At 41.8% G+C, this 17,106-nt stretch overlaps 1 protein-coding gene across 2 annotated transcripts; it reads right to left on the reverse strand.

Moving 5' to 3' along the window:
- Positions 1 to 3,798: 3,798 nt before the first annotated feature.
- Positions 3,799 to 5,068, reverse strand: LOC112581896 (olfactory receptor 2C1). 2 transcript variants are annotated; one of them, XM_044935695.2, is made up of 2 exons: positions 5,045 to 5,068; positions 3,799 to 4,709 (listed from the first exon to the last, which is right to left on the reverse strand). In XM_044935695.2, exons 1-2 carry the CDS (start codon positions 5,066 to 5,068, stop codon positions 3,801 to 3,803), a joined length of 933 nt encoding a protein of 310 aa, XP_044791630.1. In that variant the 3' UTR covers positions 3,799 to 3,800. The 2 variants fall into 2 exon arrangements, with proteins under 2 accessions (XP_044791630.1, XP_025131539.1); XM_025275754.3 differs by lacking the exon at positions 5,045 to 5,068 and having other exon boundaries at positions 3,799 to 4,739.
- Between the last annotated feature and the right edge of the window lie 12,038 nt (positions 5,069 to 17,106).

Below are 17,106 nucleotides of genomic sequence, written 5' to 3' on the forward strand. Positions count from 1 at the left end.
CGGGGGGCGGGCACACCCTTATGATACCACTTAACCCTAATTACCTCCTTAAGGTCTTATGACCAAACGCGATTAATTGTATTGGGGCTTAGGGCTTCAATGTATGAGTTTGGGGTATGGTAGATAATTCAGTCCATAGCATCACCTGATAGCATGCAATGAGAAGAGGGCAACATCACGTCTGAGGAGTTCCTGACAAAGATAACCTGAATCTAACTATAAGAAGCCATAAACTCAAACAGGGATATGTCCCACTAAATAACTGGATGATCTTTTAAAGTGTCAGGGTCCCAAAAGTGAAGAAAAGATGGAGGAACCATTTCAGACTGACAGAGACTAAGGAGACATGACAGTTACATGCAATATGTGATTTGGAACAGAATACTTTTGCTATGAAAGACACAACAGGGACAACTGATAAAAGCGAAATGGGGTCTCAGGGTTAAACAGTATAATGTACTGATACTCATTTAGTAATTTTGATGTCTACATGGTGGTCCTATAGAAGAATGTCCTTGTTTGTTATAGATACACCATAAAATATTTGAGGGAAGACAGAGTGTCATATTGTCAACTTACTCTCAAATGATCTGGGGAGGGGAAAGCCCTTTATATCATGCTTCCAACTTTTCTGTAGGTTTATGGTTATTTCAAAAAGAAAAAAAAATTGGAAGAGGCACAAGTTTTAGAGTCAGATGCATTTGGGTCTGATTCCCAGCCCTAATACTGAGTGCTGTGAGCATGTTTCCCCTTGGGCTACAATGTGCTCATCTTAAAATGGGGATGGTATAGGTTATCATGAGGATTAGAGGAGCTGATTCATGTAAAGAGTTTAGATTGTTACCTAGCCCAGGGTAAGTACCCAGTAAAGTCAATGTGTTCAAATCATCTTTATAGTCAAATAAACGACCTTTTCACCCAATCATTAGCCTGTAATTTCACACTCACATAATAGAGCATAAGTTTACCAAGCCAAAGTCACTTTTCAGTTCCTATTTCTCATCATCTCCTTTATTCCAACATCTAACCGCAGCTATGGGATTGAGCTTGAAGGCTGTGAAGACAGGGGAAGGACTGACTATTTTCATTGGAAGTTTCAAAACTTAGTCACCGAACTCATTTTGCCAGTTTACAGTGCAGGTTAGGATCTGAACAGATTCTGAAGGGCTCTCCGAGATGGGATATTAAACTTACTTAAATCCACTGACCAGACCAGCATCTTCAAATGCTGTACATTTCTGTTTTACTAACGTTGGTGAACCTTTTATACTTCTTAGTATTTCATTTTTTTTCTTTTTTTGAATTTCCAAATAAATAAGACACCAAACGTATTTTTTTCATCTGAAACCTAGAAATGGAATGTAAAAGTCCTCAAAACAAGGAGCTGCCCTCACATTTAATTGTTTTTCCCAATTGTTTAAAAATTAATTTTTAATTGGAGGATAATTGCTTTGCAACGTTGTGTTGGCTTCTGCTTTTCCTATTTTTGACTTTGTTTCATGCCCACCATTGAGAATGGAGGACGAACACGTGTGCACCTTGATGGTGGTGTATGTTGTCCCCATGATGCATTCACGTCTCAAGCTTTTTCTCCTCCCTCTAACTCTGTCTTACCATGCCCCTAACTGCAAGTTAGATTTAAACTGTCCTGTATTTTCCATAGGGAGACTCTGCAGAATCTAAAGTGTTTGAAGAATGCCTATTTATTTTCTTTATATTTCCCCCCAAGTAAGTTTGCAGTGGCTAAGCAGGTAAAGAATCTTCCCTGCAATGCAGGAGGCACAGGAAACACTTGTTTGATCACTGGGTCAGGAAGATGCCCTGGAGGAGGAAATGGCAATCCACTCCACTCCAGTATTCTTGTCTGAAAAATCTCATGGACAGAGGAGCCTGGTGGGCTACAGTCCAAAGGGTTGCAAAGAGTCAGACAAAACTGAACAACTGAACATACACATATCTCCTTGGAAAGTACTGTTCTCATAAATTAACCAGCTGGCATTCTGGTTTATATATCACCTTTAGGAGCTTGGTCATTGTGATTCTGCCTCCTGAGAAGTGCATCTTATCTGAGTGTGCTGATGAATAGAAATTTTGAGTTTGCAAGACTCCAGACTTTAATGAGTTGACCAAGATAATGTTGGTAAGTGGTAAGTCCTGGAGACATAGCTCAGTATTACTGTGTAAGGAACTGAAAAAATAGGTCATGGCCCTGATTTGAAACTGGAAAAACAGATTCAGGCCGGGACAATATAATTAGATGTCTTTGGGAGGCATTATGGAAATGTGGAAAGAGGGGAAATCTGTCATTGTTCGTTCAGCATTGTCCAATTGACCGGATGACCCCAAAGTGGCAAATGTGAAAATGGTTCACTTGATGTATTTAGCTCCTAGTGTGAAAAAGGAAGAATCATGAGCCTTGTTAATTAACTCACAAAAGTATTTAGAGCATCTACTATGTATAAAGCATGTGTTTAGGCGCTGTGGGAGAAACAAGACTCTAGAAAATAGCCCTAAAACCAACTGATTTCCTTTTCTCTGGTAATGTTTTGTCAAGCAACTTTCTCATATCAACCCAGCTTTCCTCCCTGGGGAAAGAACACATGGACTGTAGTGGCAGGAGTGGATTTCCTTGGCAATTCTAGTGATGTGAAGGATCACAAACTGGCATTCTGATTCCAGTACCTGAGTTCTTTGCTGAGTTATGGTGTGCAGGACTGATTACTGAATTCCAGAAACTTAAGGGGTGAAGGACTAGATCATGAGACAGAGGAGATGCTTTACAGATGGACAGTCTTTCCTGGGCTCTTAAACTTGCTTAAGGAATCTCAGAGCATTCCATAACCACTGACCACACTAGCATATCCAAATGCTGGTAGCAAACCTGATGGCTGGGACTTTGGTGAAGAAATGATTTATTTTTATTTATTCATTTTTGGCCACAGAGGATGCAGGATCTTAGTTCTCTGACCAGGGATTGAACCCTTGCCCCCTACAGTGGAAGCACATAGTCTTAACCACTGGACCCAGGGAAGGTCCAGCGAGAAAATGATTTAAATGAAACTATTTAATTGAAAGAAAAATGGTCTTGGGAATTCCCTGGTGGTCCAGTGGTTAGGATTCCATGCTTCCACTCCAGAGAGCATGGGTTCCATCCCTGGTAGGGGAATTAAGTTTCCACAAGTTTCAGGGCCTAGCCAAAAAAAGAAAAATGGTCTTCCCTCAGGATTGGATGAGGCAAAAGGGAAAGTGGGATATAGACATAAAGGACAGGGTAAACAATGGCAGAGGCATGTGGGTAGGGAGTGAGGGCAGACAGACTGAAATATTAAGAAGAGACAGAGATGGAAAAAGATGATGGATGGATCAGGTGCAAAGATGAAGTTCTTGGGTTCTGGCCTGATTTTATGGAACTATATAAGATACTGCAAGTGGAGAATTAGGAAAAGTAGAATTTAGAAATGTACAAAATTCTCTAAAATACAATACTACACATGCAATATTTATTACACATAATGAATATGTAAAAATAACATGTGGACAGAAGTAACTGTGAGCTAAGTCAACAACCTCTGAGCCTCGATGGCAGCCTCTGCTCTGTTATCTGTGGTCCACAGGAGGATATTTGGTAAATAAGTGTAGAACCTAAGAAATAACACTAGCCATGGGCCAACAGCTTAGTGCTGTGGAGAATAAGCTTGTACTGGGGTTAGTACTCCTCATGTTCCCCTGGCCAGAGAGAGAATGAGAAAAAGCATGTAGAGATGAAAAGGTGGTAAATGATGAAGGCATTTTCCCTTCGTTCAGCTGACTTCTCTTCCCTTCCCCAACAGCCTCCTCAGTGCCCCCTTCACCTCCTTGTTCCTCAGAGTGTAAATGAGAGGGTTCACCATGGGTGTAACCACAGAGTAGAAGAGGGAGATGAATTTGCCCTGGTCCTGCTTGCTAGTCTTGGCTGGAAGCAGATACCCATAGATAGCGGAGCCATAGAAGAGGAGCACCACCACCAAATGGGAGAGGCACGTGTTAAAGGCCTTCCTCCGTCCCTCAGCTGAGCGGATCTTCAGCACTGCCTGAGCTACGTAGCAATAGGAGATCAGGATGACGCTCAGCGGGACAGCAGTGAAGAACGTGCAGATGCTGTTGAGCACAGCCTCATTGAGACTCGTGTCAACACATGCCAGTTTGATCATAGCGGGCACCTCACACAGGAAGCTATCCACCCTCCGGTGCCCACACAAAGGAAGCTGCAGAGTGAATGTGGACTGGACCACAGAGTTGCCCAAGCCACCCAACCAAGCAATGGCAGCCAGCAGCCAGCAGAGCCGAGGATTCATAATGGTGGTGTAGTGCAGGGGTCGGCACACCGCAACGAAGCGGTCAAATGCCATCACCACCAACAGGATGCACTCGGTGGCTCCTAGCCAGAGGAAAACATAGAGCTGGGTCACACAGCCACCATAGCTGATGGTCTTGTCTGCTCCCCACAAGTTGGTCAGCATTTGGGGGACTGAGCTAGTAGTAAAGGCAAGGTCCAGGGCGGAGAGGTTGCTGAGGAAGAAGTACATGGGTGTGTGGAGCCGGGTATCCAGGCTGGAAAGCAGGATGATGGCTGAGTTCCCAAACAAGGTCAGCAAGTAGGAGAAGAGGATGACTACAAAAAAGATCGTCTCCAGCTGGGGATGGTCAGACACACCCATCAGAATGAAGCCCTCCAAGGAGCTGCTATTGGCCCTTTCCATCTTTGGTTGCCTTCAGTCACTTGGGGAATCTGTCCAGGGAAAACCAGGAGTAAAGCGAGTGAAGAGGAAGCTGCTGGATTAGGTGGATCTGTATCGGTGTGGTTCTGATGTCATTGAGCTTTGTAGTTAAGTACCAGTTTAAACTTTATGATTGCAAGCGTTCATGCAATCCTCAAATACTGCCAGTCCTACAATGAATGGAAACTTTATTCCATGTGAATATCAAACGTGAGTTATTACAGGAATGAAGAAAGTGCCTTATAAAGAACAAAAAGATTGGATCTTCAGTTCAACACAGTGATGACAACAGGATAGAAGGAGTTGACCATTGGAGCTAAATGTGGAAATTCTCAAAATACAGATTTACCCAGCCAAAGTTTTGGTGTACTCAGGGAAAGGTCGCGCAGACTTGCTGTATTTGGAAAAGATCCCCAGAAGGTTCTAATAATTTTTTTTCCTGTCTTTTCTATATCCCTAACCAGCCCCCAAGTGAAAACTCCTAGTCTAGAAAGATGAAGTTTGAGGGAGAAGGTGATAAGTTTATAAAATCATGCAAAGAATGGGCAACATGGGCAGACTTACTCACCAAATACAGAAGATACAAATATGTGAGTTTAAAAGAGGTAAATGTAGGACAAAACTTCACTTGAGCCCAAGCATGTGCAGGTGGAACAGGCTAAAGATAGAAACAAGGTTTACTCCAAAGGCAGTTAAACCAGTTATCGGGTGTCCATAATTAGTAAAGGATAATAGAAGATTTCAGAGGCGATCTCTGAAACTTTGAGGTATATAATCACTGTACCCACCTTAAACGATGGAGTAATTCTTAATATCTCATAAACAAAAATTACCTATTGTTAATAATGGACCAGTTGCCATCTCCTTTCATTGGGCAAGACCTAGGCTTTTCTGAAAATCATGAACCAAAGCCCTTCCCCCTTCTTTGACTAATAAATAAAAGGATCTGAGAAGAAAACAAAAATAGTATCGGGTGAGCTGTCCTCATCCGGACACTGAGGACTGGCAGTAAACGCTCTGCCTCTTCCTCTGGACCATAACTTGTCCACAGGAACCTTGGCTGCCACACCCGAAGAGTAGCTTTATGGGAGATGTTCCTCAAGGGATATGTGCAAGTGTGCCATCTGGTCCTGGTGCTCCAGACAGGGATCACTTGGCCACATCTCTTGGCCAAAACCTGACGAACTGTCCTTTCCATCAGTAAGCAGCAGAAACACTGGAGATTCTGATGCTAGATTCCACCCAGAAGTGAGGCAGGAAACCTCTTCTAATTGTCTGTTTCTTTAGATCAGCAATGTAGTCCTTCTACTGAGTCAGGGATGATATTGATTTCAGAACACTTTTCAACCCTCCTTCCTTTCTCTACCTAATACCTTAAGAAGAAGTGACTGCCTATTCTATTCATTTGGGTCTTAAGGGAGCTGAGTTACTAATCTGATAGCTCATATTTCTGTTCTTCCTAACATCCATCTCCCTACTTCCTCCTAGAAGTTCCTGTCCCCTTGTGTCCCTTGAGGAGAAAGACACACAGACAGACATGGCCTGTCTTCTTCCATAAATTATCTGGTCTCCAGGTGGCTGATGCTTTGTGGCTGCTCAGTGATCCCCAAATTTCTTTTGGTCCCCACTCTGTGCATAACAAGGAATAAACCAGTCAGCACGGGGAAAGGACAGGGCATACCTGGAGTGGGAGGTTGCTGACCCCTGCCACTCAGCAAATTCAGGAGGGAACACCATATCAGCTGGATTCTTGGCCTGATCTGCACAAACTCCCCAAGCAAACATGACTGTAATAACTTCAAGTTTGAATTCAGCAACTTGACGCTCTTCAGGATGTTTTCCTCCCTTAAAGGGTCTCTCAACTTGTAATTGAAAGTTCTTGTTCTCAATTACAATAGTTCCCTTGTAAGCTGGAATGTTAAACTGATCTGGCACTATTCGCATTTTAAGATGAGCTCAGAGAGGACAACACTGAACTCAGAGCATGTGCCATTTATGGTGTAATTTAGGAGCACCTACATGGAGTTTGTTTGGGTACAGAAGGATTTTTAGGAATCGCTCGTGTGTACATAGATGGTTCCCATCTTGGCCTGTCTGTAAATTTGTTTTGAACTTTCAAGATACTGAGAAAAGCAACCAAGACTTGCTTCTTAGTTAATCCGGGATGCTGTAGTTGCCCACCTTTACCCAGGCTTCTGCCCGTTCTTCCCCTAAATCTCACCACAATTCTCAGTTGGCCACTTGCAGATTAGCCTCAACAAATATGGAATTTGGAGTTGGCTTTCTCCTATTACGGAAATTGCTCCTGAGCTGTTGGCACTCCCCATATGTGGGTACAAGTTCTCAGAATTCAAGCCTTCCTTTAACATCAGCTTCAGCAATAAACAGAAAGGGAATCATAAAAAATAAAAACAAATAAGGAAACCTAATCCTGAATTCCTTATCCTTGCAGAGAAGTTTTTATATATGATTTATTTTTAAATATTTAATTTATCTGGAGACACTTGACAGTGATACTCCTGAGGGCTCAGTTTGTGCCTATCTTGCATCTAAGTTCTAAGTTCATCTTTTCCTGGTGACCTGGTCAAGACTGGAGATAAGGTTTTCAATGTAGGATAACATTGTGGCAGTATGGTACGCAACGGCCACACAGCAGAATAAACTTTGCCTAGAAGGATGAAGATTGCATGCATGGATGTGAGAGTTGGACTGTGAAGAAAGCTGAGCACTGAAGAATTGATGCTTTTGAACTGTGGTGTTGGAGAAGACTCTTGAGAGTCCCTTGGACTGCAAGGAGATCCAACCAGTCCATCCTAAAGGAGATCAGTCCTGGGTGTTCATTGGAAGGACTGATGCTGAAGCTGAAACTCCAATACTTTGGCCACCTGATGTGAAGAATTGACTCATTGGAAAAGACCCTGATGCTGGGAGGGGTTGGGGGCAGGAGGAGAAGGGGACGCCAGAGGATGAGATGGCTGGATTGCATCACCGACTTGATGGACATGAATTTGGGTGAACTCGGGGAGTTGGTGATGGACAGGGAGGCCTGGATTGCTGCGATTCATGGGGTCACAAAGAATCGGACACGACTGAGCAACTGAACTGAACTGAACTGAGAAGGATGAAGTCAAGGGTGGATTTGAAGTGTTTGATGGAGTGAACAGGAATTCCACCCCCAAATCTCAGAATTCAAGAATTAGAAAAGAGGAGTTTGAATCTTAAAGGAGGTAAGTATAGGATCAATAAGAGAAAAAATGGCATAGTTCATAGTAAAACTATGGAAACTATTACTCTTTAGAGGCATCACAGTATATATTAAAATTTAAGGAACATAAAGGGAGATGAAGGGAATCAATGATGTCTAGAGGGGACTCTACATCTGATGTTTGCATCAGGGAATACAACCAAGCTCCCTTAAATCGATTTCTGATGCTACTATTGGAAAAAGAATGCTGGATGCAGGATGGCTCAGAGGGCAATTCTAATGAGCGTAGGATCTTACAAAATTAAAAGAGGGTTAAATGGCAGTACATCAAATATGTATGAAAACTCCCCACCACAAACTCAGACTGGAAAAAGCTGGAGAAGCATGGTGTTCCAGGAATAGCTCTCCATGGTACAATCCTCTGCAAACTGAGGGCAGTTTGCAGCAGGTTTTCAAAAGGAAAACTGGACAGAGGAGTGCTTGATGTGAGGGCCAGGAAGTAAGCTTTCTGCCTTGTCTTGCATAGGCAGTTCCTTATTGGAGGGTCTTACCTGACTTGCCTGACATTTTAGAAAGGACACGGAGCATGTGCAGATTTTTAGGGAAGAAAAAGCAAGAGAAAATAGGTATTATGGAAAATGTCCAAGACATTAACTTGTTTAGGAAGAAGTGATTAAGGAGAGTTTTTTCTTTTTTTTCTTCCAGTTAATGTCCTTGCTATATGGTGGGATTTCAAAGACAGCTGCTCGTACAGCAGGTGCTCTCCCTATCTATGAAAAGCAAAAACAGGCTTAAATTAAAAGCAAGAGAAATTGTGCTTTGACATTCTGAGATTTTGGCATGAAAAAAATATAGGCAAATTCTTTGGCAAGAGAAAAAGGAATTAAAGATTTTGCTTAGAAATTTGTCTAAGTTTAGAGATTTGTCTGACCAGGGGCACTGGGCTATCCCAAAGTCTGCCTTTTCAGCTGCGGGATTCTGTTCCTAGGACACATATGTGCACACAAAAGCGTCTTTATTTGGGGGTGGTGTGATCAGGACAAGAATTTTCCAGTTTCTCTCCTAGACATCCTAGAAATGAATTTTATCCCGTAGAAGTTCTTAATTTATAGTTTTATAATTCCCCTGTGAAGTTTAAATATCTCCCTTTCCTATCTCTTTTCTTAGCTGGTATGTGTCTCTGTGTCAGTCGTGTCTAACTCTTTTGTGACCCCATGGACTGTAGCCCGCCAGGCTCCTCTGTCCATGGAATTTTCCAGGCAAGAACACTGAAGAGAGTTGCCATTTCCTACTCAAGGGGATCTTCCTGACCCAGGGATGGAACCCGCGTCTCAGGTATTGAACCCATAACATCTCCAGCATTGGCAGGCAGGTTCTTTACCCCTATACCACCAAGGAAGCGCTCTCAGCTGATAGAGGAGGTCACAAATGCACTTGGGGACCCACACCATGTCCTCCAAACTTTCTCCAGGAAGTAAGAACACAAAGTCAGCGCTTGTAAAAGGTCATTTCATCTGCTCCCTCTCCTCTCTTCAATTCCCCTGACTGCTCTTTCCTTATCCATCTTCTCCTCTTATACCCTGGATTCTCATTAGTAGAAATCTATGAATCTTCTACGGAAACATACCTTTGGCTTCAAGAGCCCATGTGACTGTCTCACTGTCACTGGTGCTTGCTGGATCGAGCAGGGGGGAAAGTGCAAAATTAGGAAGGAAGCTGTGCTGCGTGGCTACTCTCCTACCCTCGAGGAGGGGGCTTTTAACCATGGGGTTGGCCCTGGCCCTCTGAGGAGTTCTGGCTCTGACACCTGGAAGCCCAGCTCACTCCTGCTCATTCTGCAGAGCCCAAGGGGGTCCTCTGTCCCCCACAGGCAATTAGCACAAAGCACTTGCATGGCCAGGACGCAGGAACAAGGCAGTCCCTGAAGAACCGACTGGTTCTTTCACCTGAACTCCATCCCCAAACACAGATTACTAATTGAAATAGCAGTGAGAATAACTGCATTCCTTAAATTATTACTAGTTACATAATTTTATCCTTTTCCAGGTACTTTCACAAGATCCAGCTTGGTTCTTACAATGCTTTCTTTGGCAAGTGGTCTTATCCTCACTTGGTTGACAAGTAAACCAAGCATAAAATGAGAATAAAATGACTCGTTTAGTGTTAAACAGTGTTTTTTCATTAGGCATAAACATACCATTCTATGTAGAAGCTAGTATTTTTTAAGTATGATTGATTCACAATATTATGTTAGTTTCAGAGGTATAACATGTTGTTGTTCCATCGCTATGTCATGTCCAACTCTTTGTGACCCCATGGACCATAGCAAGCCAGGCTTCTCTGTCCTCCACTATTTCCCAGGGTTTGTTCACATTCATGTCCATTGAGTCAGTAATGCTATCTAACCATCCCATCTCATCCTCTGCCGCCCACTTCTGCTCCTGCTCTCAATCATTCCCAGCATCAGAGTCCTTTCCAATGAGTCGGCCCTTGGCATCAGGTGGACAAAATACTGGAGCTGCAGCTTCAGCAACAGTCCTCCCAGTGAACACTCGGAGTTAATTTCCTTTAGGATTGACTGGTTTGATCTCCTTGCAGTCCAAGGGACTCTCATAGCATAGTGACTAGATATTTTTTATAGATTATGCTCCATTTAAAGTTATTACAAAATAATGGCTGTATTTCCCTGTGCTGTACAATATATGCTTATTGTTTATTTTACATATAGCCATTTGTTATCTCTTAATTCCTTACCTCTATCTTGCAGTTCTCCTTTCCTTCTCCCACTGGTAATGGCTAGTTTCTTCTCTATGTCTATGAGTCTATTTCTGTTTTGATATATTCATTCATTTTATTTTTTAGATCCAACATCTAAGTGATAACAGAGTATTTGTCTTTCTCTGTCTGACATTTCACTAGACATAATGCTCTTTAGATCATCCACGTTGTTGCAAATGGAACAATTTCATTATATTTTATGACTAAGTTACATAGGCATTATAAAACTATACCATACCTTCGTCCATTCATCTGTTGATGGACAGTTAGGTTGTTTCTATATCTTAGCTATTATAAAGAATGCTACTGTGAACATTGAAGTGCATACATCTTTTCAAATTAATGTTTTCATTTTGTTTTGATATATACCTGGGAGCAGAATTGCTGATCATATGATAGTTCTGTTTTTAGTTTTTTGAGGAACCTCCATACTGTTTTCCATAATTGCTGCACCAATTTACATTTCTAACAACAGTGTACTAGGGGTCCCCTTTCTCCACACCCTCATCAACATTTGTTATTTGTAGACTTTTTTATATTAATAATAGCCATTCTGACAGGTATGAGGTGATTACCTCATACCTGACAGGTATGAGGTGGGGAAACAGTGGAAACCGTGTCAGACTTTATTTTTTGGGGCTCCAAAATCACTGCAGATGGTGACTGCAGCCATGAAATTAAAAGACGCTTACTCCTTGGAAGAAAAGTTATGACCAACCTGGATAGCATATTCAAAAGCAGAGACATTACTTTGCCAACAAAGGCTCGTTTAGTCAAGGCTATGGTTTTTCCTGTGGTCATTATGCATGTGAGAGTTGGACTGTGAAGAAGGCTGAGCGCCGAAGAATTGATGCTTTTGAACTGTGGTGTTGGAGAAGACTCTTGAGAGTCCCTTGGACTGCAAGGAGATCCAACCAGCCCATTCTGAAGGAGACCAGCCCTGGGATTTCTTTGGAAGGAATGATGCTGAGGCTGAAACTCCAGTACTTTGGCCACCTCATGTGAAGAGCTGACTCATTGGAAAAGACTCTGATGCTGGGAGGGATTGGGGGCAGGAGGAGAAGGGGATGCCAGAGGATGAGATGGCTGGATGGCATCACTGAATCGATGGACGTGAGTCTGAGTGAACTCCGGGAGTTGGTGATGGACAGGGAGGCCTGGCGTGCTGCGATTCATGGGGTTGCAAAGAGTCAGACACGACTGAGCGACTGATCTGATCTGATCTGATAGAGTTATGCAAACCATCTGCATAATAAATTTTAGAACCTTTTCATCATCCTCAAATGAAACTTCATATCTATTACCTTTCTTGCTCAATATTCCTCCCTCTCCCTCAGCTCAAGATAACAACCAGTCTATTTTCTGCCCACAGAAATTTATCCATTCTGGACATTTCATGTAAAAATATTCATATTGTATATGATCCTGTGTGATTGGCTTCTTTGCATTATCATAATGTTTTCAAGGCTTGTTCATTTTAAGGCATAACTTAGTACTCTACTCCTTTATTTCTGAATGATATTTGGGTTGTTTCCACTTCTGAGTATTATAAAAAATGTTGCTAATGAACATTTGCCAGTGGCTTTTTGTGTAGATATGTTTTCATTCCTTTTACATACATAGTTATGGAACTGCTAGGTCATATAGATGTTTAGTCTTTTGAGGAACTACCAGACTCTTTTCAAAGCAGGCTTCTCATTATTCTAAGTGTCTTTCATATGAAATTTTAAAAATTTTAACAAAGTTTTTTCTTTTATGTATTATGCTTTGGTGTCATGTCAAGGAACTCGTGGCTTAATGGCAGAGTCACAAAGATTTTTACCTGTGTGCATCTAGAAGTTGTATTATTTTAGATTTTAGATTTGGGACTATGAGCCATTATGAGTTACTTTTGTATAAGGTGTGGGGTTTATTTATTTTTATATGTATATTTATTTATTTGGCCACGCCAGGTCTTTAGCTGCAGTGTGTGGGATCTGTAGTTGCAGCACGTGAACTCTTCCTGTGGCATATGGGATCTAGCTCCCTGACCAGGGATCCAACCCAGGGCCCCTGCGTTGGGAGCTCAGAGTCTTAGCCATTGAATCACCAGGGAAGTCTCTGTTTTATTTTTTAACATTCATTCATTTGTGGCAAGAGGGACCTTTGTTGCAGCATGCAGATCTTTCATTGTAATGTGTGGGCTTCTCTAGTTACCACCTGCGGCTTCTCTCTAGCTGTGGCACACTAACTCAGTAGTTGTGGCTCGTTGGCATAGCTGCCCCATGCATGTCACTGGAAGGTGGATAGATGCTTAAGCACTGGGCCACCAGGAAAGTTCCTAATGTGTGAGGTTTAGACAGAGATTCATTTTTTGCATATGGATGTCCAAACATAATTTATTGAAGTCTAACCTTTCTCTACTGACTTGCTTTTGCATCTTTGTCAAAAATAAACTGGCTACAAAGATACCACCAGGAAAGAAAACTACCAGCTGATATCTCTTCTGCATCCAGATACAAGAATTCTCAACAAAATACTAACAAACCAGATCCAACAGCTCATTAAGAAGATGATTAGGAGACCTGGCAGTCAAGTGGTTAAAAGTCTGAGCCCACAATTCAGGGGGCACAGAATCAATACCTGGTCAGAGAACTAAAGTTTCTACTATCATAATGACATGATACTGACCTAAGGGGAGACATAGACATCTAGAATAGAATTCAGTTCAGTGGCTCAGTCATGTCTGATTCTTTGCAACCCATGGAAGACAGCATGCCAGGCTTCCCTGTCCATCACCAGCTCCTGGAGCTTGTTCAAACTCTTGTCCATCAAGTCGGTATTGCCATCCAGCCATCTCATCTTCTGTTGTCTGCTTCGCCTCCTGCTTTCATCCTTTTCCAGCATCAGGGTCTTTTCAAATGAGTCAGTTTTTGAATCAGGTGGCCAAAGTATTGGAGTTTCAGCTTCAACATCAGTCCTTCCAATGAATATTCAGGACTGATTTCCTTTAGGATTGACTGGTTTGATTTCCTTGCAGTCCAAGGGACTCTCAAGAGTCTTCTCCAACACCATAATTCAAAAGCATCAATTCTTTGGCACTCAGCTTTCTTTATACTCCAACTCTCACATCCATACATGACTACTGGAAAAACCATAGCTCAGACTATATGGACTTATGTTGGCAAAGTAATCTCTCTGGTTTTTAATATGCTGTCTAGGTTGGCCATAACTCTTCTTTAAAGGAGCAAGCGTCTTTTAATTTCATGACTGTAGTCACCATCTGCAGTGATTTTGGAGCCCCCAAAATAAAGTCTCTCACTGTTTCCATTGTTTTCTCATCTATTTGCCATTAAGTGATGGAACCAGATGCCATGATCTTAGCTTTTTGAATGTTGAGTTTTAAGCCAGCTTTTTCACGTTCCTCTTTCACTTTCATCAAGAGGCTCTTTAGCTCCTCTTCGCTTTCTGCCAAAAGGGTCATGTCATCTGCATATCTGAGGTTATTGATATTTCTCCCAGCAATCTTGATTCCAGCTGTGCTTCATCCCTCCCAGCATTTCACATGATGTACTCTGCATATAAGTTAAATAAATAGGGTGACAATATATAGCCTTGATGTACTCCTTTCCCAATTTGGAACCAGTCTGTTGTTCCATATCTGGTTCTAAGGGTTGCTTCTGGACCTGCATACAGATTTCTCAGGAGGCAGGTAAGGTAGTCTGGGATTCCCATCTCTTGAAGAATTTTCCAGTTTGTTGTGATCCACACAGTCAAAGGCTTTGGCACAGTCAATAAAGCAGAAGTAGATGTTTTTCTGGAACTCTCTTGCTTTTTTGATGATCCAGGGGACGTTGGCAATTTGATCTCTGGTTCCTCTGCCTTTTCTAAAAACCAGCTTGAGCATCTGGAAGTTCACGGTTCACGTACTATTGAAACCTGGCTTGGAGAACGTTGAGCATTACTTTGCTAGCATGTGAGATGAGTGCAATTGTGCGGTTTGAACATTCTTTGGCATTGCCTTTCTTTGGGATTGGAATGAAAACTGATCTTTTCCAGTCCTGTGGACACTGCTGAGTTTTCCAGATTTGCTGGCATATTGTCCCATGTCCAGTTCTAACTTGTTTCTTGACCTGCATACAGATTTCTCAGGAGGCAGGTAAGGAGATATGGTATTCCCATCTCTTTGAGAATTTTCCACAGTTTGTTGTGATCCACACAGTCAAAGGATTTGGCATAGTCAATCAAGCAGAAGTAGATGTCTTTCTGGAACTCTCCTGCTTTTACTATGATCCAACAGATGTTGGCATGACCCCAGAAATAAACTCATATACCATGGCCAACTGATTTTCAATAAGGGTTACAAGATTATTCAATGAGGGAAAGAAGAGGTTCTTCAACTAATGATGTTGGGTCAACTGCATAGCCATATGCAAAAGAAGCAAGTTGGACCAGTACCTCATACTATACACAAAAATTAATGAAGATGGATCCATGACCTAAATATAAGAGTTAAAACTGTAAAACTTTTAGAAAAAAACATACAGGTATATCATCAACTTGGATTTGACAATGGATTTTTAGATATAACACCAAAGCTACAGCAACAAAATTAAAAAAAGATAAACTGGACCTCATCAACATTTTGAAATTTTGTGCACAACAGGGCATTGTCAAGAAAATGAAAAGAAAATCTACAGAAAAGGAAAAAATATTTAAAAATCATACATTGTATAAGGGTTAATATTCAGAAAATATAATGAATTTCTTCTGCTTCTATTAGGTCCAGACCATTTCTTGTCCTTTATCAAGCTCATCTTTGCATGAAATGTTCCTTTGGTATCTCTGATTTTCTTGACGAGATCCCTAGTCTTTCCCATTCTGTTGTTTTCCTCTATTTCTTTGCATTGATCACTGAAGAAAGCTTTCTTATCTCTTCTTGCTATTCTTTGGAACTCTGCATTCAGATGCTTATATCTTTCCTTTTCTCCTTTGCTTTTCGCTTCTCTTCTTTTCACAGCTATTTGTAAGGCCTCCCCAGACAGCCATTTTGCTTTTTTGCATTTCTTTCCTATGGGAATGGTCTTGATCCCTGTCTCCTGTACAATGTCACGAACCTCATTCCACAGTTCATCAGGCACTCTATCTATCAGATCTAGGCCCTTAAATCTATTTCTCACTTCCACTGTATAATCATAAGGGATTTGATCTAGGTCATACCTGAATGGTCTAGTGGTTTTCCCTACTTTCTTCAGTTTAAGTCTGAATTTGGCAATAAGGAGTTCATGGTCTGAGCCACAGTCAGCTCCTGGTCTTGTTTTTGCTGACTGTATAGAGCTTCTCCATCTTTGGCTGCAAAGAATATAACCAATCTGATTTCGGTGTTGACCATCTGGTGATGTCCATGTATAGAGTCTTCTCTTGTGTTGTTGGAAGAGGGTGTTTGTTATGACCAGTGCATTTTCTTGGCAAAACTCTATTAGTCTTTGCCCTGCTTCATTCCATATTCCAAGGCCAAATTTGCCTGTTACTCCAGGTTTTTCCTGACTTCCTACTTTTGCATTCCAGTCCCCTATAATGAAAAGGACATCTTTTTGGGGTGTGAGTTCTAAAAGGTCTTGTAGGTCTTCACAGAACCGTTCCACTTCAGCTTCTTCAGCGTTACTGGTTGGGGCATAGACTTGGATTACTGTGATATTGAATGGTTTGCCTTGGAAACGAACAGAGATCATTCTGTCATTTTTGAGATTGCATCCAAGTACTGCATTTTGGACTCTTTTCTTGACCATGATGGCCACTCCATTTCTTCTGAGGGATTCATGCCTGCAGTAGTAGATATAATGGTCATCTGAGTTAAATTCACCCATTCCAGTCCATTTCAGTTTGCTGATTCCTAGAATGTCAACATTCACACTTGCCATCTCTTGTTTGACCACTTCCAATTTGCCTTGATTCATGGACCTGACATTCCAGGTTCCTATGCAATATTGCTGTTTACAGCACTGGACATTGCTTCTATCACCAGTCACATCCACAGCTGGGTATTGTTTTTGCTTTGGCTCCATCCCTTCATTCTTTCTGGAGTTATTTCTCCACTGATCTCCAGTAGCATATTGGGCACCTACTGACCTGGGGAGTTTCTCTTTCAGTATCCTATCATTTTGCCTTTTCATACTGTTCATGGGGTTCTCAAGCGAAGAATACTGAAATGGTTTGCCATTCCCTTCTCCAGTGGACCACATTCTGTCAAATTGATAAAGGACAGAAATGGTATGGACCTAACAGAAGCACAAGATATTAAGAAGAGATGGCAAGAATACACAGAAGAACTGTACAAAAAAGACCTTCACGACCCAGATAATCACAATGGTGTGATCACTGACCTAG

This window comes from Bubalus bubalis, chromosome 24 (genome assembly GCF_019923935.1).
Source record: "Bubalus bubalis isolate 160015118507 breed Murrah chromosome 24, NDDB_SH_1, whole genome shotgun sequence".
Lineage (NCBI taxonomy): Eukaryota > Metazoa > Chordata > Mammalia > Artiodactyla > Bovidae > Bubalus > Bubalus bubalis.

Bases quoted from the DNA above. Each gene is read 5' to 3' on its own strand.
- LOC112581896 (XM_025275754.3), bottom strand. From the start codon at position 4,739: ATGGAAAGGGCCAATAGCAGCTCCTTGGAGGGCTTCATTCTGATGGGT.